The 24,362-nt window shown below is 54.9% G+C and overlaps 2 protein-coding genes across 4 annotated transcripts; one reads left to right on the forward strand and one right to left on the reverse strand.

Annotated features, from left to right (window-relative positions):
- Positions 1-684: 684 nt before the first annotated feature.
- On the reverse strand, positions 685-13,910 carry KCNK6 (potassium two pore domain channel subfamily K member 6). Its single transcript, XM_045442471.1, has 3 exons — positions 13,318-13,910; positions 5,367-5,762; positions 685-5,244 (listed from the first exon to the last, which is right to left on the reverse strand). Exons 1-3 carry the CDS (start codon positions 13,637-13,639, stop codon positions 5,021-5,023), a joined length of 942 nt encoding a protein of 313 aa, XP_045298427.1. The 5' UTR covers positions 13,640-13,910; the 3' UTR covers positions 685-5,020.
- Positions 13,911-16,480: 2,570 nt separating this feature from the next.
- YIF1B (Yip1 interacting factor homolog B, membrane trafficking protein) lies at positions 16,481-24,297 on the forward strand. 3 transcript variants are annotated; one of them, XM_045442473.1, is made up of 8 exons: positions 16,481-16,607; positions 20,695-20,933; positions 21,023-21,127; positions 21,329-21,407; positions 21,542-21,599; positions 22,704-22,859; positions 22,941-23,034; positions 23,920-24,297. In XM_045442473.1, exons 1-8 carry the CDS (start codon positions 16,565-16,567, stop codon positions 24,073-24,075), a joined length of 930 nt encoding a protein of 309 aa, XP_045298429.1. In that variant the 5' UTR covers positions 16,481-16,564; the 3' UTR covers positions 24,076-24,297. The 3 variants fall into 3 exon arrangements, with proteins under 3 accessions (XP_045298429.1, XP_045298428.1, XP_045298430.1); XM_045442472.1 differs by having other exon boundaries at positions 16,490-16,616; XM_045442474.1 differs by lacking the exon at positions 16,481-16,607 and adding an exon at positions 19,699-19,888.
- The last annotated feature ends 65 nt before the right edge of the window (positions 24,298-24,362 follow it).

Here is a 24,362-nt window from a genome sequence, read left to right on the forward strand (position 1 = left end):
GCCCCAGCCCCACAGGCCACAGAGGAGTGAATTCATCTGAGGGAAGAAACTCACAAGCTATGTACCTGAGCCCTTCTACACTCATGAACAGAGTCACAGAGGCTTCGGTGCAGAGGGCACCCCTCCCCACACCCCACTCAGGAATGCAGCCCTACCAGGGGGAGGTTCCTCTGTTAGATCAGCATCATTTATGTCAGCAAAAGATTGGCAAACACCCACATGTCCATTAGTGAGACGTTAAGGTAATTTATGGGATGTGTGTCCTAGAGGAGGCACTGCAGACATAGAAAAAGGATGTGAGACCTAGTCGTATGTCTCAGGAATGATCTCCTAATTTTACTGGGTTGGTGATAAAAGCAAGGTGCAGAAATGAGACTAGTGCTAGAAAAAGTATATAAGGGTGCCTGGGTGACTCAGTTGGATAAGTGTCCAACTTCGGCTCAGGTCATGATCTCCCAGTTCATGAGTTCAAGCCCCACATCAGGCTCACTGCTGTCAGCACAGAACCTGCTTTGGATCCTCTGTCCCCCTTTCTCTCTGCCCCTCCTCTGCTCACTCTCTCTCTCTCTCAAAATAAATAAACTTTAAAAAGTATATAAAAGATATAGATAGATATAGATATAGATATAGATACATATGACTTATATAATGTAAAAAATTAAGGTGCAGACATGAAGACAGTAATCATTAGTCAACAATTTATTGAGCACCAGACACTAGTCTGAGAGATTTACAGATATTAAGTTGCTTAACTCTCTAAGAAGTCCATGAGGTAGGTGCTGTTATCATCCCATTTTACAGATTAGCAAACTCAGGCACAAGGAGGTGAAATCACTTGCCCAAAGTCACAGAGCTTGAGAGTGACAGAGTTAAGACTTATACCCAGGGACTCTGCCTGTAAAGTCTGCAGTTATAACCACCTTATCATACTAGGTACCACCTGAATAGAGTGAAGGAAAAAATAAATGACACACATGCACACACATGGATACTGCTGCTATTTGCCCAGAAGGCCTGAGAAATCGGTCAACACAGCCTGGGTGTAGGAGAAAGACTGACTTTCCACTGCACACTCTTTTGTACCTTTTGAATTTTTAGCCTACGCTTCCCCCCCCCCCCCCCCCCCCCCCCGCCGTGTGTGACCTTGGGCAGGCTATTTAACCTCTCTGAGCCTCCTTTCCTCCACTGTCACATGTAGAAAATGTACCTAATAGAGTTGCTGAGAAGGTTAAATAAATTATGTATCAAGAGCTTGGAACAGCACCCTGCACATAGTAAATCCTAGGGGTTTTCTATCACTGTTATTAAAACAATCTTGTGTAACTTTTTAGACTTTTTAGCATAATTGGACAATGGTGAATTCTCTTTAAATGTCTCTCATCTCTTATGGATTCTCCCTACCCTCCTGGTTTTCCTACTCCTCTATGGGTCTCCTTTTTCTGTCTCCTTTGTAAGCTCCTCCCTCTTGTGTGAGGACACCAGTTGAAAGGTCACTGCTGGGGCGCCTGGGTGGCTCAGTCGGTTGAGCATCTGACTTCAGCTCAGGTCATGATCTCTCGAGCCCCTTATTGGGCTCTCTGCTGTCAGCGCAGAGCCTGCGCTGTCCCCGCCGCCCCCCCCCCCACCCCGCGCCCCAGATCCTCCGTCCCCCTCTCTCTCTGCCCCTCCCCCACTCATGCCCTCTCTTTCAAAAATAAACCAACATTAAGGAAAAAAAGGGTCACTGCTTGCCATATGGGGCCTTTATGTTAACTAGAAAAAGAAGCCCCTTTCGGTCATCTTCAGCCTTGAACTTCAGCCCCTGTTTGTTTCCACTCTGCCATCCGACATCCCTTATGTCGTTCCCAACCTGCCTAATTGTACATGATGACCCTGACTGCCAGTTAATCAACATCTGCCCATTCTCCCCCTTCTGCCTTTCTAATAGAAGCCCAGTGCGGGGCGCCTGGGTGGCTCAGTGGGTTAAGCGTCCGACTTTGGCTCGAGTCAAGATCTCACAATTCGTGAATTTGAGCCCTGGGTTGGGCTCTGTGCTGACAGCTCAGAGCCTAGAGCCTGGAGCCTGCTTCAGATTCTGTGTCCCCCTCTCTCTGCCCCCCATCCCCGCTCATGTTCTGCTCTCTCTCTCTCTCTCAAAAATAAATAAACAACAAAAGAGAAGAAGAAGAAGCCTAGTGTTGTTCCCACATTCACCAGCCTCCAGACCAAAATCTCAGCCCCAGCCCCAGTTTCAGGTGGCAGGGGAATCCTGAGGCATCCAAGTTAATCATGGTGGTTCCGTCACTCTGGCCAATGATTGGTTCAGAATGGGCAGGTGAGCTAATTTTAACCAATGAGAGAGAGGAGGAAGTCTTTGGGGAGACGCACTTGGAAAAAGATTTCCTTGCTTCCAAAGGGACAATATGGGAGAGATGCCCCCCTCTTCTTGCACTAAAAGTTATTGTGTCTGGTTGTGATGCCCAGACCTGTGGCGGTCACTTTGGGGCCATGAGAAGAGCCCAAGTGGAGCCAAGTCTTCAGCTGAGGGCTGCTGAACAAGGAGATTGGGAACCTAGGGCCCCAAGACCCTCCTGGAGCTGTGGATTGTCTCTTGCCCAGAGCTCTCCCCAACTCTGGTGATGGGCAATAGAAATCATCTCATGGTTTCAGCCAGTGCTGGTCAGGATCTTGTTACCTGCGGCCCAAAGCTCTCACTTTTTTTTTTTTTTTTTTAATGTTTCAAGTTTTTATTTAAATTCTAGTTAGTTAACATAAAGTGTAATTTAGTTTCAGGAGTAGAATTTCGTGATGCATCACTTCCATATAATGCCCAGTGCTCATCCGAAGCGTTTCCTTACTGACATGAATATATAAATACCCAAAGGCTGACTTCTCAAGGTGGGTCTTCTCTCTTCCTCCCACCCATGGCTGCCACACCCACACTCGGGGCCTCGGTTCCCCCATCTGTCTCCAGCCTCAACCACACCCTAAGGCTCTGCCCAGAGGTTCCTGTGACCTTCTGATGCCTTCCTCTGGATGTCCCTTTAGCCCCTCACACCCACCATGTTCTAAACAAGCCTCAGTGTCTCCCCTCAAACCTGTTGTCTTCTCCCAGGTTCCCATCTCAGGGGCAGGTAACCATCCTGGGGTCTTTGCCTGGCCTTGTCCCTCCCAAGCCTGTAAGGTCTACACAAGGCCTGTCCACTTGGCCTCCGGAGCATGACCTCCACTGCCCGTCTCCCCCTTTCCTCAGCCCTGCCCAGCCCCATCATCTCCCGCTCCGTTCCTGTCCCAGCCTCCCCTGTGCCCCCGGCCCCAGTCTTCCCCTTCTGGTCCACCTCCACATAGCAGCTAAAGCCCAAACCTAACCATAGCCCTCTCCTGCTCAAGATCCTTCCATGGCTCTCTAGTACCCTCGAGAAAGACGCCAAGTTCCCAAGCTGGTCATTTAAGGATACTTAAGATGCACGCAGGTCCACCGCTCCTCCTCTCCTTCCCCCGTTCACCCCATAGTCCAGTTGGAGTAAACCACTTGCCAGGAGCTGATATTTGACATGCTTTCCTCCCTCTAGACACACATGGTTCCTTCTGCCTGGAATGCCTCCAAGTGTCCTCTCTTCCTGAATGCTATCGAGGTCCAGCTCAAACGCCCTATCCCTTCTGTAACCTCCATGGGGCTTGGTAGAGGTAACAGTTGAGTAGAAGGGCCTGTGGCGCCAAGAACTATGACTGATGTACCATCTTGGAAGGAGGCAAATCTGGGGGCAGTATACAGAAAATCAGTCCCCTCCCAGCTCTATGTCTAAGACAAGGGACCTCCACGCCCAGTGCCTCAGTGTCCTTATCTGTGGAAAAGGATGATGACATCATCTTCCTCGTGTGTAAAGAACCCTGAACGGAACCTGGCCAAAGAAAGCGTCACAGCATAATAACACGGCAGCCTCTGTGAAGTCATCTTCAGAGTAATTACTGCTATCATTGCCATTTTACAGATGAGGAAAAGTGAGAATCACAGAGGTGAAGTGACTGCCCGAGGACAGAGGCACGACACAGCTGAGTTGGGGTCTGAGCCCAAGCAGGCTGGCTCCAGAGCCCAGGGTACTCACGCAGTCAGTGCCCGGGAAACGGGAACAGCTGTTCCAGTGGCGTCCGTGCCATTCGGATCCTGTCTCAGCTTCCTGCCTGCCAGGCTGCTGAGGAGGGTTCTATGGCGCAGGCCCAACCCCCACGCTCGCCACATGGGTCTTGCTCCTGAAGGACACTTGAGATAAAACAAGGTCCACCTTCTTCCCCTGACTACTCCTCAGATTTCAGGGCCGAGTTGTTAACCCTTCTTCTAGAAAGATCTCCCTGACCCTGCGGGCTGGATCGGGCAGAGTCCCCGTGCTTCCTCCATCCACCTCAGCCCTGCCCGCTCTGCCCGGGCCTTCTCGAATGCGCTGCCGGCCACCCTGCCTCCCCCACCGCAGTCCTGCCTATTCTGGGTCGTCACTGTGTGGGGACAGGTCTGTCTACCTCGCTGGACTAGGAACCCGTGAGAGGAGGGCCCGGGGCCATCTCAACCACTGCAGTGTCCCTAGCACCGCTCAGCCTGGGGCCTGCTCACGGGAGGGGGTTGGGGATGAGTGGACGTATCGTTTCCATTTGACTAGACGAGGACATCCGAGCTCAGACAAGGGCAGCCACTTGCCCACAGTGTAGTGACCAGTGGAGTGCCCGAAATGAGGTCTGAGCCCAGAGCCTGCTGGGACTGGCAGGTGATGAGCAGCTGAGGGAGAGGCAGGTGGAGTCAGTAAAAGAATGAGACACAAGGAGAGTGAGAGGGAAGCCAGAAAGCCCAGGGTGTGGGGAGTGAGAGATGGGGCGTGGGGGGGAGAACGAGGCGGTGGCGGTGGAACCTGGGACAGGGACACGTCAAACAAAGGACGGCCGGCCGGTGGCAGTGCCTCGAGAGCTCGGGCACGCGCTCGCGGACGGTCCAGGACGGCAGCGCCAGTCACGTGGCCCCCCTCGGCCACGGGCCAGGTCCTCCCGGCCTCGGCTACCTGGGGATGGAGGCGTAGTCGGCGTGGGAGCCGGCGGCCAGCTGCTGCTGCGACTCCGGCTGCGGGTCCACGATGTCCACCCGATCGTCCTCATCCTCGCCGGGGCTGGCGGGACAAGGACTGGGCAACAGGATGAGCTCCGTGAAGCCGTGAAGGTCAGACACGTAGCGGAAAGTCTGCAGCACTAGCATCATGGCGACCAGGCCCAGGAAGAGGTAGGCTGCGGAGACGGCGGAGGGGCGGCGGGTGAACTCAGACCCCCGGGACAGGGCCGGGCCCCCCGAGACCCTCCGGGACAAGGCCATGCCCCACCCTTGGTCCCCGGCCGGCCGCTCTACTCACCTGTGACCAGCACCTTGTAAAGGGCCCGGTGGGGCTGGCCAGGGGCCTCTCCGGGCACGTAGTCACCCAGGCCGATGGTGGACAGAGAGATGAAGCAGAAGTAGAAGGCGTCCAGGAAGCTCCAGCCCTCCTCGAGGCGCGCGAAGATGGCAGCCGGCACCAGGAAGCAGGTGGTCAGTACGACTCCCAGCAGGACCACCAGGTGCCAGCAGGCCACCTGCCGGAGGTCCCAGCCCCAACGCGTGGTCAGCCGGAGGAGGGGTGCGTGGGTCAGAAGCAGTGACAGGCGCTGGGCCGAGGACGTCAGCAGCAGCATGGTGGCCGGCACGCCCAGGAGCGCAAAGGCAATGGAAAAGGCCTTGCCCGCATCGGTCACCGGCGTTGTGTACCCGTAGCCTGCGGGAGCAAGGGGAAAGCCTTCTGTCCGCCTGGCACCTCCGTTTGGGAGTCCGCGGCCACTCTAAAGCGACACTTAATTTCACCCTGGAAACTGCCCCTCCCACAGTCTCTCATCTCAAGTGATGGTGATAAGGGAACATAGGGCAGGCCGAGGGCAGGGCCGGGCGGAGTACAAGCTAGCCTACTTGCCCTCCCCCCCCTGCCACTAGGGGGGTATGTGTGATATTCCTTGGACGCTCCAGGCTACCCCAAAACAGGAAAGGACAAAAATCAAATGGTTAAACTGGGAAGAGTCTCCAACAGTTTATGAGAAAGAGGCAATCCCATCAATGGCCTAAAGTTCAGGAACTCCCTACTGTCTTAATGTTAATGTTTTGCTGGAGGGAAAAACAACCTTAGCTTGACAATAGCTAGGCCTCCAGTAAGTGGTGAGTCTTCCTTAGCATATGAAAGTCTCTTTGGAAACTTCCCTTTTGACTTTACCTCCCCCAAGTCCATGGTATATAACCAGTTAGCCTAACTGCCCATGAGTCCTGTCCCTGTACTTTAATGAAATCACCTTTTTGTACCAAAGATGTCTTCAAGAATTCTTTTTTGGCCATCAGCTCCAACCCCCTCTCCCATCACCCTAAAACTTCATCAACAGCACATCCAACCCTCCACTGCTCAGGCCATGAGCCTCGTGTCCTTGACTCTCTCACTCACATCCATATTCCACCTGTCAGTGAGTCCTGTTGTCTTAAACTTCATATAGATACTGAACCCACTCGCTTTACCGCACCTCAGTCCCATGGCCCCACCTTGGGCCTGTCTAATCAGCAGCCTTCTCCCTGGTCTCCCTTCTCCCCTGACCTTTGCCAGGAGTCTGTTCCCCACACACAGCCAGAGGGACCTGATGAACACCTGAGTGAGGTCATGATCCTCCCACACTTAGAGCCCCCCTTTGGCTCCATCCCACTCAAGTAAAAGGACATCATGACCCACAAGACCCCGCACAATCTAACGAGGCAGCACGGCTCCCACCTCAGGGCCTTTGCACCGACTGTTCCTTCCCCCGTGGAAAGCTCTTCCCCCAGGGCTGGTTCCCTCTCCTTCCTTCAGGTCTTTGCTCCAATGTCAGCTTTTTCAGTGAGGCCTCCCCTCCCTCACCACCTTACCTGAACTGTTATACCTTCTTCCCTAACTGTTGTTATTTTTGGTTTGTGTTCATAGCACTTCAACCTTCTGACATACTATGTGGTTTCCTTATTTGCTTAGTGTCTCCCCACTAGGGTGCAGCTCCAGGAGGGCAGGGGCTTCTGTCTGTTTTGTTCCCCGCCATAGCCCTGGTACCTGGCACATAGTGGGCACTTGATCAATAGTCAAAATAATGAATGAAGGGTGCAGGCTCTAGTTTGGCTCAGAGCCTTAGTATCTCTTTCTCTAAAATGGGTGTGCCAAGTCCCACTGGGTTACCGGAGGACTGTGGGAACACAGGAAGGTTAGCGTGGGTGTGAGTGCTGCAAACAGAAAGATGGGGGGACCTGGGTGGCTCAGTCAGTTGAGCCTCTGACTTCCACACAGGTCATGATCTGACAGTTCGACAGTTCAAATCCCACATCAGGCCCAGTGCTGACAGCGTGGAGCCTGTTTCAGATCCTGTGTCCCCATCTCTCTCTGCCCCTCCCCAACTTGTTCTCTCTCTCTCTCAAAAATAAAAAAAACATTTAAAAAAATTATAAAAAAAAAAAAAAAAAAAAAAAACCCAGAAAGATGATAAAGGGGAATTCAGGTGTTGGAGATACCGGCTTACTTTGGCAATGTATAATTTAAAATCTCTTTTTATTTGGGGCGTCTGGGTAGCTCAGTTGGTTAAGCGTCTGACTTCAGCTCAGGTCATGATCTCATGGTCCGTGAGTTTGAGCCCCACACCCAGCTCCGCGCTGACAGCTCAGAGCCTGGAGCCTGCTTCCGATTCTGTGTCTCCCTCTCTCTGCCCCTCCCCTGTTCACGCTCTCCCTGTCTCTCAAAAATAAATAAATGTTAAAAAAATTTTTTTTCAAATAAAATCTCTTTTCATTTTACAAAAAAAATCAAACCAAAGGGTCAGAAGTGTGACTGGGGTGGTAAGGGCCCTGGTTTATGTTGACAGTAAAACGTCTCGCCCCAAAGACCACAGATTCAACCCTGTGATCAATGAAAATGTGGAAACACCCCACACAGGAGCAGACATTCATCTGCGCCTGTCTTCCATACAAAAAGGTCCCTGGTTTTGATATACTCAAAAGAACTGAGGGGTGCCTGGGTGGCTCAGTGGGTTAAGCATCTGAGTCTTGGTTTCGGCTCAGTTCTTGATCTCACATTTCATGGGTTCCAGCCCTGCATCGGGCTCTGCACTGACAGTGTAGAGTTCTGTGTCCCCCTTTCCCTCTGCCCCTTGCCCCGCTCATGCGCACGCAATCTCTCTCTCAAAAATAAACATTTAAGAAAACTTTTTTAAGTAAGCACATTCTGACACATACTACAACACGAATGAACCTTGAGGACATTATAAGTTAAACAAGCTAATCACAAAGAGACAAATACTATAGGGTTCCACTTGTCAGAGGTGCTTAAAGTAGGCAAATTCATAGAAGCAGAAAGATTAGAATGGTGGTTGCCAGAGGCTGGGGAGAGCAGGGAATGGGGAGATAATTGTTTGACTGGTATCGTTTCAGTATGTGTGTGTGGGGGGGGTGTTTTTTTGAGTAAGCCCAACGTGGGGCTTGAACTCATGACCCCAAGAACCAGAGTCCCATGCTCTACGGACTGAGCCAGCCAGGTGCCCTATAAGTTTCAAATCTGCAAGATGAAAAGGGTTCTGGAGATGAATAGTGGTGATGGTTGTATGACAATATGAATGTACTGAATACCACCGAACTGTCCACGTAAAAATGGCTAAGACGGTACATTTTGTTATGTATGTTTTACCACCATTTTAAAAAATTGGGGTAAAAAAGAATCCTCTGGGTCTTGCTGGACACATGGGCACCTAGGATAAAGACATCCTCCCTGTGCAGCTCGGCATGACTCTGTAATAATTTCTGGTCAATGAGTTATACGTGAGAGAAGCAAGCAACTTCTAGAAAGTGTCCTCAAGCGCCTGGATGGCTCAATCGGTTAAGCGTCTGACTCTTAATTCCGGCTCAGGTCGTGATCTCGTGGTCGGTGAGTTCGAGCCCTACGTCGGGCACTTCACTGACAGTGCAGAGCCTGCTTGGGATTCTCTCTCTCCTTCTCTCTTTACCCCTCCTTTCTCTCTCTCTCACTCAAAATAAATAAACTTAAAAACAAGTGTCCTTTAAAAGCGGAGAATGCCTATCCCCTTTCTTTCCTCCCTCCTCCTGTTGGCTGGAACATAGACCTGAAGGCTGGGGTTGAATAGCCATCTTGGACCATGAGGTGACCTTGTGAATGGAAACTACACAGAGGGGCACAAGGGTCTCTAATGATGCAGCACCGTTCCAGTCTTAGACCGACAACCTTGAATATGAGCCAGAAACAAACATTCATCTTTTTAAGCAACTGTTATGTGAGGTTTATCACCTCACATATGGCTCCAACCTTCATTAATTACAAGGATTTGAATGGAGAAACTCCAGTGGCCCGGCTGAAATGACAGGTTTGCTAATGACACAAAAACCTTATAAACAGAGACATCACGGAGTTAGCATAGAATGGAGGCTGTGAGCCTCAACTGACTACCTCACAGAGCAGAGTCCAACTCAGTGCTTTGCCATTTATTCCCTGTGTGACCTTGGCCAAGGAGTTTCTTCCCTCAGAGCTTCAGTTTGCTCCGAGTACCGCAAAATGGGCTCAAAACAATCCCTTTCCTCAAGCACAGTTGCAATAATCCTTCCAGGCTGGAACTGGGCATAGCACTTAGCAAGAGCACGGAAAGAGTTAGCATGACTGTAATGCTCACTTCCTCTCTCCCGTTCCCAGTTCCCAGTTCCGGGTGGGCTGACTCTTCCACCCCGGCCTGGCCTCAACCGCAGCAAGGCTGCCTGGATGGATTCCAGGCCCCAGGTCTTCCTCCAAAGACGCTGGCCTAAGGCAAAACCAGAGATGCTGTGGTTTCTACCTCTCTAGATAAATCCAGGCCTCCTGGCTTCCCCAGCAATGACAATGATAGCCAAGGCTCAGTAAACCTCAGGTATTACCAGCACCGCAAGGACTCCCTCCTTGACCAAACAGCAGCCAGGTTCCTCTGAGCTCTCTTCTTGACTAGGCCCGGTTTTAGCGGGGATCCCAAGCCAGTTTACTAAGAGTCCCCCTCCCTTGTGTCGCCTCTTGGTAACTTTTCTATCCACTGACCCCTCACTCCACTCTTGGCTCTAAATCTCCAGCTGTCTTTGCTATATTCAGAATTGAGGTCAGTCTCACTCCCCTATTGCAATAACTTACCATTTTTTAAAATGTTTGTTTATTTTTGAGAGACAGCAAGTGGGGGAGGGGCAGAGAGAGAGGGGGAGACAGAGGATCCCAAGCAAGTTCTGCTCAGTGTGGAGCCCGACATGGGGCTTGATCTCACAAACCGTGAGATCGTGACCTGAGCTGTGATCATGACCTGAGACGAAATCAAGAGTTGGACACTTAACCGACCGAGCCATCAAGGGGCCCCAGTAACTTACCATTTTTAATAAGTATCAGAATAAACTTTTGGGGGCACCTGGGAGGCTCAGTCAATTAAGGTTAAGCATCTGCCTTCGGCTCAGGTCATGATCTCATGGTTCCTGAGTTCAAGCCCCACACGGGGCTCTGTGCTGTCAGCACGGAGCCTGCTTCTGATCCTCTGACCCCTCTCTCTCTGCCCCTCCACCACTCGTGCTCTCTCTCAAAATAAATAAATAAATAAACTTAAAAAAAAAAAGAATAAACTTTTCTTTCACAATACACAGGAATATCACCCTTCTTCACGTAAGCCTATGAAACCTAGCATGGTGTACCAGTTAAAAGCATGGGGCTCTGAGGCCTCATGGCCTCAGTTCACATCTCTCTACGCCTTCCTAGCTGTATGGTCTTGGGCAAATCATCCAACCTCTCTGGGCTTCAGTTTCTACTGCTGAAAAAGTTTCTACTGTGGTTTCTACTGCCGCAAATGGCACCTGCCCCACAAGGCTGCTGCACTGACCTAGTTAAAGCCCGTGTGTGCTAAGTACTCTATGGGTTTCACTACTACTGTGAGGTGGGGAGTGTGATCGATGATCTCCATTCAAGAGACGAGGGGGGACACTGAGGCCCAGAGGAGCAGCAGCCGAGTGGGAACTGAAGCCAGCATGTGCCTGCCTTGAGTTTGGCTTCTGCACCTGTCCTGCCTGGGGCGACTTGTCAGAAGCCAGGATCTGGGAGGAGGCAAAGGGAGACACTGATGTGACCAGTGAAGCCCAGAAGCAGGTCGGGCCGGCCCGGCCAGCTTGGTAGAAGAGAGTCTGGGAGAAGCATCCTGGCTCTGCTGTCTGTGGTCCTGGCTTGCTGGTCCACACAATGGGCACCACACAATGGGTGGCACCAAAGGTTAGGCCACCTGCTACTTCCGGCAGGAAGGGGAGTTAAGAGTCTGGGCCTGTCGCAGTCTCCTCCCCCAGTCCAAATCCCCTGCAGAGACAAAGAGGAAGTTTGGGGGCTAGGTAAGGGCAGTGGGAGGACCCGCAGAACCTGACAACAAAGGAATTTCCCAGGTCTGGCCACGAAGCAAGAAGGGACTTTCAGGGTAGGGCTGGGGGGAGGAGGTCGGTTCCATCTGGTGGAGGCAGGGGGGGCGGTGGTGTTCAGAGAAGGGGATCTGGGGAGTCCCAGTGCCCTGGTTTGAAATGGATCCTGTTTTGGGGCTGGCATCCTGAGTTCAGAGGAAGGAGGGGACAGGCACCGGTGGGGACATCTTGTGAATCACAGATGGGACCAGGACAGGAGTCGTCAGGCAAGGGGGCTTCTGAGCCCAAGGATGCTTGAGGGGACCTGATGCAGGTAGACAGTGCTAAAGGGATGATGGGAGGGGACGGGTGTCCCAGGTCCTGGCGGAGAGTGTGAAGGGTGGAAAGCAGTGATGGTCATGAGTGGATACTGGGGAGGGTTCCAGGGTGCTGAGGTCCTGGAGCATCCTTGATAGAAGGGAGAATTTCAGGCCCAAAGCAGGCTGGGGCAGTGTTGGGGTGGAGACGGAGGTCCCATTTGCGGGTCTGGAGAAGACTGGAGGGGTGTCAGATCTCCAGAAGATTCCCATTCTTAGGCAATCCAGGGTGGGCAGGGGAGTCTCAGGACAGGGGTAGCAGGTATGGAGAGCACAGTCCCTCAGCTGGCCTCCTGTGGAGGGGGGTGTGTGAAGCAGGATGCGGCTCTCAAAGACAGTGTGTGCAGAGGGCGCTGGGGTCCTTGGGAGAAGGTCCAGGTGGCTCTGGGGCTCTTCCTGAGGGGTACACGGGTCCAGAGAGTGGTGAGAGTCTCATCTAGGGGTTCTGGTGTTCAAAGAGGCTCCTATGGAGAGTCTCTAGTTTGGAAAGTGCTAGAAGTTTTGCTGGAGCTGGTTTTGGGACTGGAGAGGTGGAAGTCCTGGCTGACCAGCTTCTGGTTGGAAGGTCACTGGTCCTTCCTGGAGGTGCTCTAGCTCCCACCATGATGGGTCTCTCTCATACATCCACAGTTGGGAGCTGCTGAATTGGAAGTCCCAGGTACAGAGGGAATGGGGGTGGCCCTTCTGGGAGGAAAACCCTGCCTTGGAGGCTCCCAGTACAGGGGAGATGACAAGAGGGAGGGGTCCTGTGTCTGCAGTCAGGGCTGCCTGCTAGGGAGTATGGGGAATATGAGGATGAGGGTGGTCCTTGGTCTGGAGAAGGATGGGGCCCCTTGCTGGGGCCCTTGCTGGTCTAGGTCCAGAGGGGTTGGAAATCACCGACCCGGGGCTCTGGTCCTTGTTGAGGGGTCTGTACTGGAAGTAAAGTCTGTAGTGATGGTGCCCTGAGAGGGTGTGGAGATTCAGGGTCTTCGCTGGGGCACCAGGGTCAGGAGGGGGCTGGGGCAGGATTTCCCAAGGGGCATCCCCAAGGACATATCTGGAGACTCAGGAGATAGTGTTGGAGGGAATGGCAGTCTGAGCCCTGAGAGAAGGGCAGAGGTCCTTGTGTGGTTGAGGTCCGGGTCCAGAGGGGGAGAGGGTCTCAGGTGGACGGTCTTGGGTCTTTGCTAGAGGTCTCTGAAAGTAGTCCTAGGCCCAGAGGGGACTGGACGGATGGAGCTCCAAGGGGTTTCGGGCAGAGGAATGGGGTCCCAGATGCTCCCTGGAAGGTCCTCTGAGGGTAGCCCTAGTCCAGGAGGGAACTGGGACGGGGGAGGTTTCCTGCTGGGAGGAAGGGCTTGGATGGGGGCTTCCCAAGGGAGGCAGATCCCATCGGTGTGGGTCCTGGATCCTCGTTGGGGGAAGGGGGGGGGGGGGGGTTTCCAGGGGATTCTAGTTCCAGAGCGGACTGCGAGTGATCCGCTGGGGTAAGAGTATTTCGTGATGACTCCCGGGTCCCCAGGTGGGGCGGCGCTCACGTACCCACGGTGGTGATCAGCGTGCTGGCGAAGAAGAGAGCGGAGGCAAAGTCCCAAGCGGGGTCGGAGTTGTTGGCGGGCCCCGAAGCGTTGGCGAGAGCGGCGCGTCCCAGCCGTCCGGCCGCCAGCACCCTCTCCACGAAGGCGTCCAGGGCGGGGGCGGCCACACACGGGCTGCGCCGCAGCAGCTCCGCGCGCAGCGTCTCCAGCTCGGCCCGGAGGCGAGCTTCGTGCGGCCGCTCCAGCCACGACACCAGCAGCGCGCCCAGCACCAGGTACACGGCGTAGGCCGCCAGGGCGCCGGCCAGGAGTGCGCCCCGCAGCATGGCGCCCGCCGCGACCGGCGCTCGCACGGCCCCCGCCGCCCCGCTGACGTGGCCCCCGCCTCCGGGCCGCCAGGAGCCCAGCTTCAGTTCCGGCAGTGCCCGAGGCTCGGCTGCTAGCGCCCCGAAGAGGAAGAGGGAAAAGGAGGGGGGCGGGGGTGGAGGAACGCCCCGCCTCCGGTAAACTGAGGCACGCCCCAGCGCCAGGTGTGAGGGCGGAGCCGCGCGTTCCCGGACCCAGGAGTCCAACGGGACGGGAAGGGCGGAGGGGGCGGGGCGGGGGGGGGGGTTCCTCCATTCCCTCCATTCCTTCCCTCTCTTCCGCCCAGGAGTCGCGGCTCCCTATGTTAGAGAAAAGCCTAACTTTCTTCCTCTCGCAGACCGAGAAGTTGCTCCCCAGCTCCTCAGGGCCATCGCGCCGGGCGGCAAAGATCGCGCACTGCATCCAGGCTCGTGGTTGAGGGGACAAGAGGACAAACTGAAATCCAGTCCTTGCTCCATTCGCCACGTCGTGCTCTGGTTGCGTCCACCCGGAGGGGACGCTTGTATAATGAGGGACACCACAGAGGCAGGCGTCGTCTGTGCTCCCATGGACAGAGTGGGGTGCCTTAGCTCAAATCTTTGCTCAGCGCCTACTTTGTGCCTGACCCTTTGGTGAGTGATGCTGGGAATACAGCAGCGACCAAGACAGTTCTAGACCTTGTCCTCAAGTTCTAGACGTTGCCCTCAGGGGGCTCTCAGCTCTCAGCCCCTGTTGCTGCTTCAACAGAGCCACAGCCCAGAGGGTCAGGTGTGTGATCAGGGAAGCACAGGAGAGTAACTGGAGCTGGGATGGGGGAAGCCTAAAGGACTGTGGAGCCCACAGGAACCCAAAGAGGTAACCTGATCCAGTTTGGGGAGGTCAAGAAAACTACCTGAGGAAGGGGAATATCTGGGCTGAGACATTAAAGGTAATTTGGTTAAAAAAAAAAAAAAAAAAAAAAGTTAGGGGCACCTGGGTGGCTCATTCAATCGGGTATCCAACTCTTGATGGCAGTTCAGGTCTTGATCTCAGGGTTGTGTGTCTCAGAGCCCATGTTGGGCTCTGTGCTGGGTGTGGAAACTATTAAAAAAAAAAAAAAAGGGGGCGCCTGGGTGGCGCAGTCGGTTAAGCGTCCGACTTCAGCCAGGTCACGATCTCGCGGTCCGTGAGTTCGAGCCCCGCGTCGGGCTCTGGGCTGATGGCTCAGACCTGGAGCCTGTTTCCGATTCTGTGTCTCCCTCTCTCTCTGCCCCTCCCCCGTTCATGCTCTGTCTCTCTCTGTCCCAAAAATAAATAAACGTTGAAAAAAAAATATTTAAAAAAAAAAAAAAGGTGAATATGAGTGAGCCGGGGTCTCTCTGGCAGAACCAGAATCACACCTCTGTTTAAGGGGAAAATTTTCCTTCCCCGTTCCCTGTTTGTTCCTCACATCCCCCTCCAGCTGTAACTCAGCACTCTCCCTTCAGGCCTTTGGAGGGCAGCCATCAGAATGGCAGAGGAGTGGGGCTTAGCGCCCAGCTCAGACACACCCTAGCTGGTTCTATTTATGAAACTGTGGCAGTTCTAGGGGCAGAGCCCAACTTGAGGCTGACAACCCACAGGAAGAGACACTTGATAATAAAACCAGTAACTGTAGCTGCCAGTGATCAAAGACTTACAATATGCCGGGTCCTGTGTACACAGTGGGCTTGTACTGAATCCTCATCCTCTCCTATATTATGCCCATTAAACAGATGAGAATATTTAGGCTTAAAAATGGACTAATCACAAAACTGGTAAGGGGTAAATATGAGGCCAACGGGAAGCCAAAACACTTGCTTTATTAATAAAATGCTGTGAACATTACAAAATAGTCACGGAAGAACTTAGAAGGGAGAACTGAAGGTGAAGAAATGGTAGTGGAGCCAGAGGGATAGATGCTACGCCAGAGGTGCAGAAGGGGAATGGGGGAGCCTCACTCATGTAAAAGGACCGCGAATGAGCCAGGACTCATAACTGAGAAACCAGAAACAGTCCTCAAGTTTCCTAGAAAAGACAAGATCTCAGAGGAGGAAAGGGAAAGCCACAGTGACAGGGACGCTTGCTGACATCCTTCTGGAGTGCTATCACTGCCCAGAAGTCACTTCTACCATTATTTTTGCCTGAGATAAGTGGAGGAGACCGAGGGACAGAAAAGGGGGAGACTGAGGGACAGAGAGAAGACTGAGGAAACCTAACTTTTAAGGCTCCTCACTTGCGGGTGTGTGTGATGTGTTGCTGGAGGTTGCAGAGTGGTTTTGGCAGACAGGGGAAGCCAGGTCACAACGCAAGAGCATTTTTATGAATCTCTGGGTAAATGTCTAAAGATACCTCCAAAGAAAGACCCCTGGTACTTCCTACCTGACTTATTGGGTGTCCTCTTCTCACTCTATGTATTCACTTTAATACAAAATTAAAATTGTAATTTTAATTGTACAAGCGTAAGAGTCTGCATAACTCCTCTTAGGCCCTCGAGAACACAAATGGATCTCTCCTCTCCTGCTCCACACCCTTCTCTGGCTCTCCAGTGCTCTCTGTGATCCAAACTGAGCGTCCGTCTATATAGAGAACTCCATTTCCCAGAAGTCTCCTCTCCCGATACCTACATTTCTCGTCATGCGCGAGACCGCCTACTCCTGGATTGTCCTCGGCTCCGCCCACCTACCCGTCTTAGTGCTGACTCTCGCCTTACACCACGGGTCTCCGCTCCCCGCCTCTTGCCCGCTGCCAACTGGTCCAGGCCTCCGCGAGGGGCGTGGCCTCTATGCGATCGTTATGCCTATTGGCTGTCGCGCCGTCGCTGGGGCGTGGCTACGGGAGCCGGGCGGGCACATTTCGAACAGCGGCTGGGGCGGTGGCGGCGGCGGCAGCGGCTGCGGCGGTGAAGGATGCACCCGGCGGGCTTGGCGGCGGCGGGGACGCCCCGGCAGCGTAAGTGGCGTACGTGGCCGGTCGAGGAGATCGGGCGGGCTGGCGGGGGGCGTGGCGGGGCTGCCGCGGCAGTTGGCGAGGTCGCTGCGGGTCGGAGGTCACGGGGTCAGGGATCTAGAGCTTCAGGGTGTGCACAGCGCTAAGATGCCAGGTCCGGGTAGGGGGCGCGTTGGGGTCGATTCTTCTTTTCTTTAGGAAATTCCTTTGGAAGAAAACTTTGGGCGGGATAATGTGTGGTGTGCAGGAAAAGACGACTTTCATTCATTTGCAGTTAGCGAGCCGCCTTCTCCCCACCCTTCCGTGGCCTCCGGCTGTCGCCCACGCTCCGTAGGACAGCGTTCAAGCCCTTCGTGAGCTCAGAGGGCCATGTTTACTTCTCACATAAGATTTGAACCTATATATCTTGGACTGTTCACCCCCTCTTCCCGTTTTTCTTAATTTGTATCTCTAAGTTCTTCTTCATCTCCGTGACTGTGCGTACATCTCATTTATTCTTTCAGCATGTCCTGCCTCAGGTCCCCTTGTGCCAGGCCCTTTGCTGGAATTTGGGTACCTGGTAGTAACTAGCATAGCACTAGTCCTTGTTAACTTACAACTCAGAGTTTAGTGGTGAGGCAGACACAACTCGGAACAAGCAAGTCAGCAAGAAAATCTGGGGAGTACTTAGGGCTGTAAAGGGAATAATCCAGGATGTGATGGGGGTTCAGAGGCACCATGTGCTCATTCCTTTCTTCAACCATAATAATAAGGTGCCTGGCTGGCCCTGTGGTGGGTGTTGCCGGGGCCACAGCAGTGCCCAGCCTTGGTTCCTGTCCTCATGCACTACCAGTAGAAAGCAGAAGACAGCGGCAGTTTAGAGTGATGGTAACCTGATGGGAAAAGCACAGGCAGAGGGGTCAGGGCCAGGATGGAGGGATTGTGGTAGTCCACATAAGGCGTGTGACCCAGGCTGGGCGTGTCAGTGATGCCTCCTGAAAGAGGTATGTCTTGTGAGGAATTCGACCGGAGAAGGGGATTTGTGGTGGGAAGGAAAAGCGTTGGAAGCTCGTACCCAGTAAACCAGTGGACAAATGTATATATAGTTAGCAAATGTGGTAAATGCTCAGAAGGGAAAAAAGAACGCTGGATATTATGAGAACAAGGTGAGGCTGGTGCTTTATACTGAGGAGTGAGGAAGGTCTCTGCAAAGGAAACACTTGAGCTGAGGCCTGAGTGCTCTTTTGGCAGGTGTTAATCGTGGGCAGATGTTCCAAAGGGATAGCCGTGCATGTTCAAAAGTCTGTGTGGGCCAGGAGCTTGGCAGAGTCAGGGCCCGAGAGGCCAGTGCGACTGGGCACTGTGAGCCCCAGGAGAGGTAGCAAACCAGGGTGGTTGGCGTAGCTGGGTCATGCGTGTGGCTTTTATTCTCAGCACAGTGGGGACTGATCTTCGGCAGCGGACATGAAATGTTCTTTTGCGTTTAAAATCTGGCTGCTGACGGAGAGAAGGTTGGTGGGGCAAGAATAGGCAGGGGGACCTGGTAGGAGGACATCTAAGTCAGGCTCAAGATGACAAGGTCTGAAAAGGGAGGATAAGCACCGAGCCACAGTGGGCGAGAACCAGCAACGAGTCAGTTGGATGTCAGAAAGAAGGGGAGTCAGGGGCTTGGACACTGATGTGAGGCCCCAGGGGCAGCCAGAGGGCATGGTCAGGAACTGGCCACACATGGATGTGGAGCCAGGAGAGAAGTGGCAACTGGAGACAGAGCCCAGGGCCCAAGGCACACGTGGGTGGGTGGGGTTGCTTTAGGTGAGAGGCAAAGCCAGAAGGGTGGAAAATGTGGCCACATGTTTCAGAGAGCTGAAAATAAGCCAAGGCTGGAGAGGGACCCATCCCGAGACCGTCAGCTCTGCAAATGCAAGAGTTTTTGTCATTTTAATTAATTTTTTAAGTTTATTTATTTTGAGAGACAGAGTGGGGGAGGGGCAGAGAGAGAAAGAATCCCTAGCAGGCTCTGCGCTGTCAGCACAGAGTCCAGAGTGGGGCCCAAACCCGTGAACTGTGAGATCATGACCTGAGCCAAAACCAAGAGTCAGATGCTTATCCGACTGCACTACCCAGGTGCCCCAGGAGTTTTTGTCTTTTTGATCATTGCTATATCCACCATGCCTGCAGCAGAGCCTAAGACATAGGGGTGCTCAGGAGGTGTTTGTGGGGCTCAGGAAAGAGAAGGAGTTAGGTACAGTGTCTCAGAAACCAAGGAAGCAGAGAGTTGGAGATTGGCATTTGGGATAGTGGCATTGAATGCTTCTGAGGGCTGGGTCGGATGACAGTGGCTAACAGTCTTGGCCCGGCAGTGCAGAGGGGTGTTTAGGAGGCTAGTGGGGCCAGAACCCCAAATATCAAGGGCTTGGGGAGTGATGGGGAGGGAAGAAGGGCTTGCACCAAAACTTTCAGAAGTGGGAGAGGGGAAAGGAGAGTGGGCCTTGGGGATAAGGGGCCAGGCCAGTGCCGCTTGCTGTGGGATTGAGCACACCTGGGTCTGTTTTCAGGCTGCAGATAACTGAGAGGAAGAGTTGAGGGACTAGTAATCCATAACAGGTGACAGGAATTGACACTTTTTATGTGCCAAGCCAGGAGCTGAGGAGTCTATAAGTGTCCCTTGGCCTTGGGCCATTAACTCTGTTCTACAGAAGAGAGAACTGAGGTGCAAAGCCAGGACACAGATTATTGGATTCCTCTCCCCCATCCCATTGTAACCCTCTTACCCTTTCCCTGTGCCCACAAGGGCGCCTGGCACATAGGGGGAGCTCCGTAAGTATCTGCTGTGGTGGCATTGCTTGCGGTTGAGGAGCTGGGGTCCCAGAGCCAGAGTGCTGGGTTCAAATCCGCCCTCTCCATATTCCCCTTCTCTTCCCTCTTCTTTACCCTACCCTAACTAAGCCCACCTCCAGCAGGCCCCATCCCTACCCCCTCCAGAATCTGGCCAGAAGCAGCCCATCCCCCTCCCCATCACTGTCCCACCCCTCCATCCCGATTCCCACCCTGCTCCCATACCTCTCCCTCCTCCCCTCTTCCTGCCTCCCACCCCAGTCTGTTCCCCACAGGAAGCCAGAGGGACTTTTTCCAGACCTGACACCCGGCTCTGCTTCATACTGTCTGAGTGACTTTGGGCAAGGGCCTGAACTTCTCTGGGGCTCGCTTTTCCTGTCTGTCGAATGGGGACAGTGATACCACTGGCACAAAGTGGGGCTGCCGTGAGGACTGAATGAGTTCATCCGCAGTGCTGAGCACACAGCCTGGTATGTGCTGAGTGCTGGTGTGTGGTTCAGTTACTGTCCTAGCTATCAGGCCCGCCTGGGCTAGACTCTTGCTCTGTCACTCACTCAGTGTGGCCCTTTGCACAAGTCACTTCCCCTGTCTGAGCCTCGGTTACCACATCTGTGACGTGGAGATAGCCTCTTACTTCTCAGGGTTTTGTCAGGCACCTGCCCTAGCCCCGTGTTAGGGGCGAGGGGTTCATGCATGAACAAGACGAAGCTCCGCCCCTTGGAGGCACACATTTTAGTGGGGAGACAGTGAACAAAATAAAACAGCTAATATGTCAGCCGGCGCTGAGTTCTTGATGTAAGTGAAGCAGGGAAGGGGGTGGGCGGCAGGGGACGTCCCTGCTGCCAAGGGACATGCGGTTGTAGACAGGATGGTCGGGTGGGAAGGCACCACAGAGCCAAGACCTGGCTCAGGGGAGGAGGGAAGCATCCAGGCAGAGGAACGGCCGGAGCAGAGGCCGTGAGGTGGGAGCGGGCCTGGTGTTTCCGGTGAACATTGAAGCCCGTGTGGCTGGAGCGAACAAGTGAAGGAGGGCATGAAGGGAGACACAGAGACCCTGTTGGTAAAAGGCTTGGTACAGGATTCTGTACACAGTAGGCCAAGTACATAGTAGCCATCAACGTATCGTCACTGTTATTTGGATGGACACATGACGGGCAGACAGAGCCTGCCTGCACTTGACTGGGTGGCCCATCTGACACCAAAACCAGCGCCTCACTGCCGCGAGAGGAGAGCACCTGCAGAATGAGTGAGGCTCCCCACTCCTCTTCCCCTGCAGCGTCCAAGCGGAGGATCCCGGTGTCCCAGCCGGGCATGGCTGACCCCCACCAGCTTTTCGATGACACAAGTTCGGCCCAGAGCCGGGGCTATGGGGCCCAGCGGGCACCTGGAGGCCTGGGCTACGCGCCAGCCTCTGCATCGCCCCAGGAGGCCTTCCTGGCCGATCCTGTGTCCAACATGGCCATGGCCTACGGGAGCAGCCTGGCCGCACAGGGCAAGGAGCTGGTGGATAAGAACGTGAGTTCTGGGCTGGTGGGCGTCGGGGGAAGGGGGAAGGCGGGGGCCATGAGGCCGGGGCTTCAGGCTTGGGCTCTCCCTCCCCCCAGATTGACCGCTTCATCCCTGTCACCAAGCTCAAGTATTACTTTGCCGTGGACACCATGTACGTGGGCAAGAAGCTAGGCCTGCTCTTCTTCCCCTACCTGCACCAGGTCAGCACTGCCTCCAGCGAGGGGAACACGGTCTGAGGAGGGAGGGCCTCCGGGTGGGGGTGGAGGGTACAGGGTGAGTCAGAGGCCGGCCGGTGTGAGGGAGGGGCAGGCTGGGTGGGTTTGCCTCAAGGGAGGGTCTGGAGGCCGTGCGGCAGGAGCCCAGCTCTGGGGGTCCTGCTGCTCCCCCCACTCTCCCCACAGGACTGGGAAGTACAGTACCAGCAGGACACACCAGTCGCCCCCCGCTTTGACGTCAATGCTCCTGACCTCTACATTCCAGGTTTCACCCTCCCCGTCACCGCCCGGCACCCTCCTCCCTCTGGGTGGGCACGTCTAGGGCAGAGGTTTAGGTGCCTAGTGGCCCAGGATGGTCCGTCTTCCTCTGACCCATGTCTGTGTGTCTGCCTCCCACAGCTATGGCTTTCATCACCTATGTCTTGGTGGCTGGCCTGGCGCTGGGGACCCAGGATAGGTAAGGGAGGCCTGGAGTAGACAGAGCGGGGTGAGGGCTGGGGGGCTGAGGGGCAGTCAGGAAGGTGTCTTGGATCTCCTCTCTCAGGGCAGCCCCACCGTGCTCCCAGTCAGCCTGGCGCAGGGCCCTTGGTGTCACCCTCAGAGTCAGCCTGGCACAGGGCCCTTGGTGTCACCCTCAGTGCCACCCTGCCCTCTTCCCTCGCTTTCCACCCATGTGTAGCCTATCACCACACCTGTAGTGGGCGACTCTAACTCCATCCTCCTCCTTAGCCTCCATCACCAGATCACGCTTGTCCTCACTGCCTCCTCACCAGCTTGCCCTGCCCCCATCCCCTCGGCAACGGCTAAAGGTGTTGTTGGGATGCGGGCCTGGCCAAGTCCCACCCTGCTCAGAAGCTGCCCGTAGCTCTCCCCTCCCCAGATCAAGCCCTGGCCCCTTAGTCTGGCACTCCACGGCCTCCACACAGCCTCGCTCTGCCCCTCCTCGTTCTGCTGTGCCACTCTGGGCCTCTTTCCATCCTCCAGAGGGCCTGGTGCTGCCTCTCCGGGGCCTTTACTCAGGAGTATGTTACTTCCCTGCGTCACCTGCTCAGCACCTGCTCACTTGCAACGTCTCCACTCTGATGGCACTTACTCGGGGAAGCCTTTCCATCCCCCAGCCTGGGCCAAGCCCCCACCTCTTGCTCATAGGCCCCAGTTCATTTCTTTTGTGGCATCAAAAACAATTGTCATTAGAATCCATTAATTGTCGAGGCACTGGGGATGTGGCAGAGGCCATGGTCCTTCTTCCCCAGTCAGCTACTTATTCCTCCAGGCCTCAGCTCAGGTATCCTCTCCTCTGGGAAGCCTCCTCTGATACTTTCTCCCAGCTGGGTCCAGCAACTCTCCTGCCCTGTGCTTCCCTCATCCCAGCCCTCGCTTCTCTGGGCTGTCATTGAGGACAGGTCAGCCTTCCCTGGGATGACATTTCCATGCGGGCAGGGTCCAGATCCATCTTGGTCACTGCTGAGTCTCTAGACCCACCCAACACAGGCTGTCTGCAGGTGGATCCTCTGGGAGGGTGGGAGCCGGTCAGCCAAGTGACAGAGCTTGGTGCCGGCAGGTTCTCCCCAGACCTCCTGGGGCTGCAGGCGAGCTCTGCGCTGGCCTGGCTGACATTGGAGGTGCTGGCCATCCTGCTCAGTCTCTACCTGGTCACTGTCAACACCGACCTCACCACTATCGATCTGGTGGCCTTCTTGGGCTACAAATATGTTGGGTAAGTACGCCTCCCCCTTCCCCCCTGCCAGCCCCAGCCCTGAGTCCTCTCCCTCAGACCAGCCTTCCCCTCTCCTCCCAGGATGATTGGCGGGGTCCTTATGGGCCTGCTCTTTGGGAAGATTGGCTACTACCTGGTGCTGGGCTGGTGCTGCGTGTCTATCTTTGTGTTCATGGTGAGCTGGGGTTCAGGGGAGGATGAGGCTTGAGGGCACAAGCCCTCACAGTTGGGGTCCCCTGGAGGCATCCAAGCAGAGGATGTCAGGTTGGGAATTGATACAAGAGGCACAGTGCTGCACTGAGCAGCCTTGGAGTGGCTACCCCAGCCTGGGAGTCAGGAGAGCTTCCTGGAAGAGGGGGTGTCCAAGCTGGGCCTGAAGGAAGAGAAGGAGCCCCGCTGGGCTGTTAAAGTGGGCTCTTGCCCTCATTCCACACTCCTTACATGGTGGGCTTTCCTGCCAGAACGTCTGTTAGGATGAAAAAAGTTTCAGTACCCCTGGCAGTAGCTTCTCTGGGTCCCAGGCAAATCACTTCCCCTCTTTAACCTTGTTTCCCCTTTTGTAAAAAGGGGAATAATTGCATCTCAGGGTACTGGGAGGATGCAGTGTGAGCATATGTGAGGAACAGAGGGCAAAAACTGGCCAAGTCTGACCCTCAGATAAACTTTGACTTAGATGTCATTATTTAAAAGTTAAAAAAAAAAAAAAAAAAAAAAAGTATCCTGGCTTGTGTTGAAAAATTGTCCTCGGGCCAACATAAGCCGGTGGCAGCAGCCGTGGCTGAGCCCAGCCACCTCTTCAGGCAGGGTGTGCCCCACGAAGGCCCCATCTCACTCAGGGGACTCTCCTGCCGTTGGAGTTTGGAACCCTCACGTTTTCTCACAAGGCTTGGGTAGGAGGAAGTCCTCGCCATCTGTTTGGAGGTTTGGGGGGAACCCAGGCTCCCCATGAGCAGAAACTTGAGCCCAGCCACCCCCGTGGAGGAAGAGAGGCAGGGCTTGGAAGTACACCCGGGCGCCCCGCCCTGGCCGACGACTCAGGGTGAACCCCCTCCCGCCCCAGATCCGGACGCTGCGGCTGAAGATCCTGGCGGAGGCAGCGGCCGAGGGGGTCCCGGTGCGCGGCGCCAGGAACCAGCTGCGCATGTACCTGACCATGGCCGTGGCGGCTGCGCAGCCCCTGCTCATGTACTGGCTCACCTTCCACCTGGTGCGGTGAGGGCGACCCGGCCCCCGCCTCCAGCTGCTGCTCCGGGCGGCCGCGCCCGCCTCCCCTCTGCCCGTCGCCCCCGGGGGGCCCCGCCCCCGCCCTGGCACCGGCGCTGCCCCCCTCCCGAGACCCCGCCCCCTCCCCTCGCCGAGGTGCTGAGATCTCCAGCTGCACAGGCCGCCCCGCAGTGCGGCCGCTGTTCAGGAAACAATAAACCGTGATGGGCACGGCGTGGGCGGCCTCTCCTTGGCGGCGCGCGCGGCTGCCCGGCAGGGGGCAGGCCAGGCCGGGGCAGG

The sequence above is a fragment of the Leopardus geoffroyi genome, chromosome E2 (genome assembly GCF_018350155.1).
Source record: "Leopardus geoffroyi isolate Oge1 chromosome E2, O.geoffroyi_Oge1_pat1.0, whole genome shotgun sequence".
Classification (NCBI taxonomy): Eukaryota; Metazoa; Chordata; class Mammalia; order Carnivora; family Felidae; genus Leopardus; species Leopardus geoffroyi.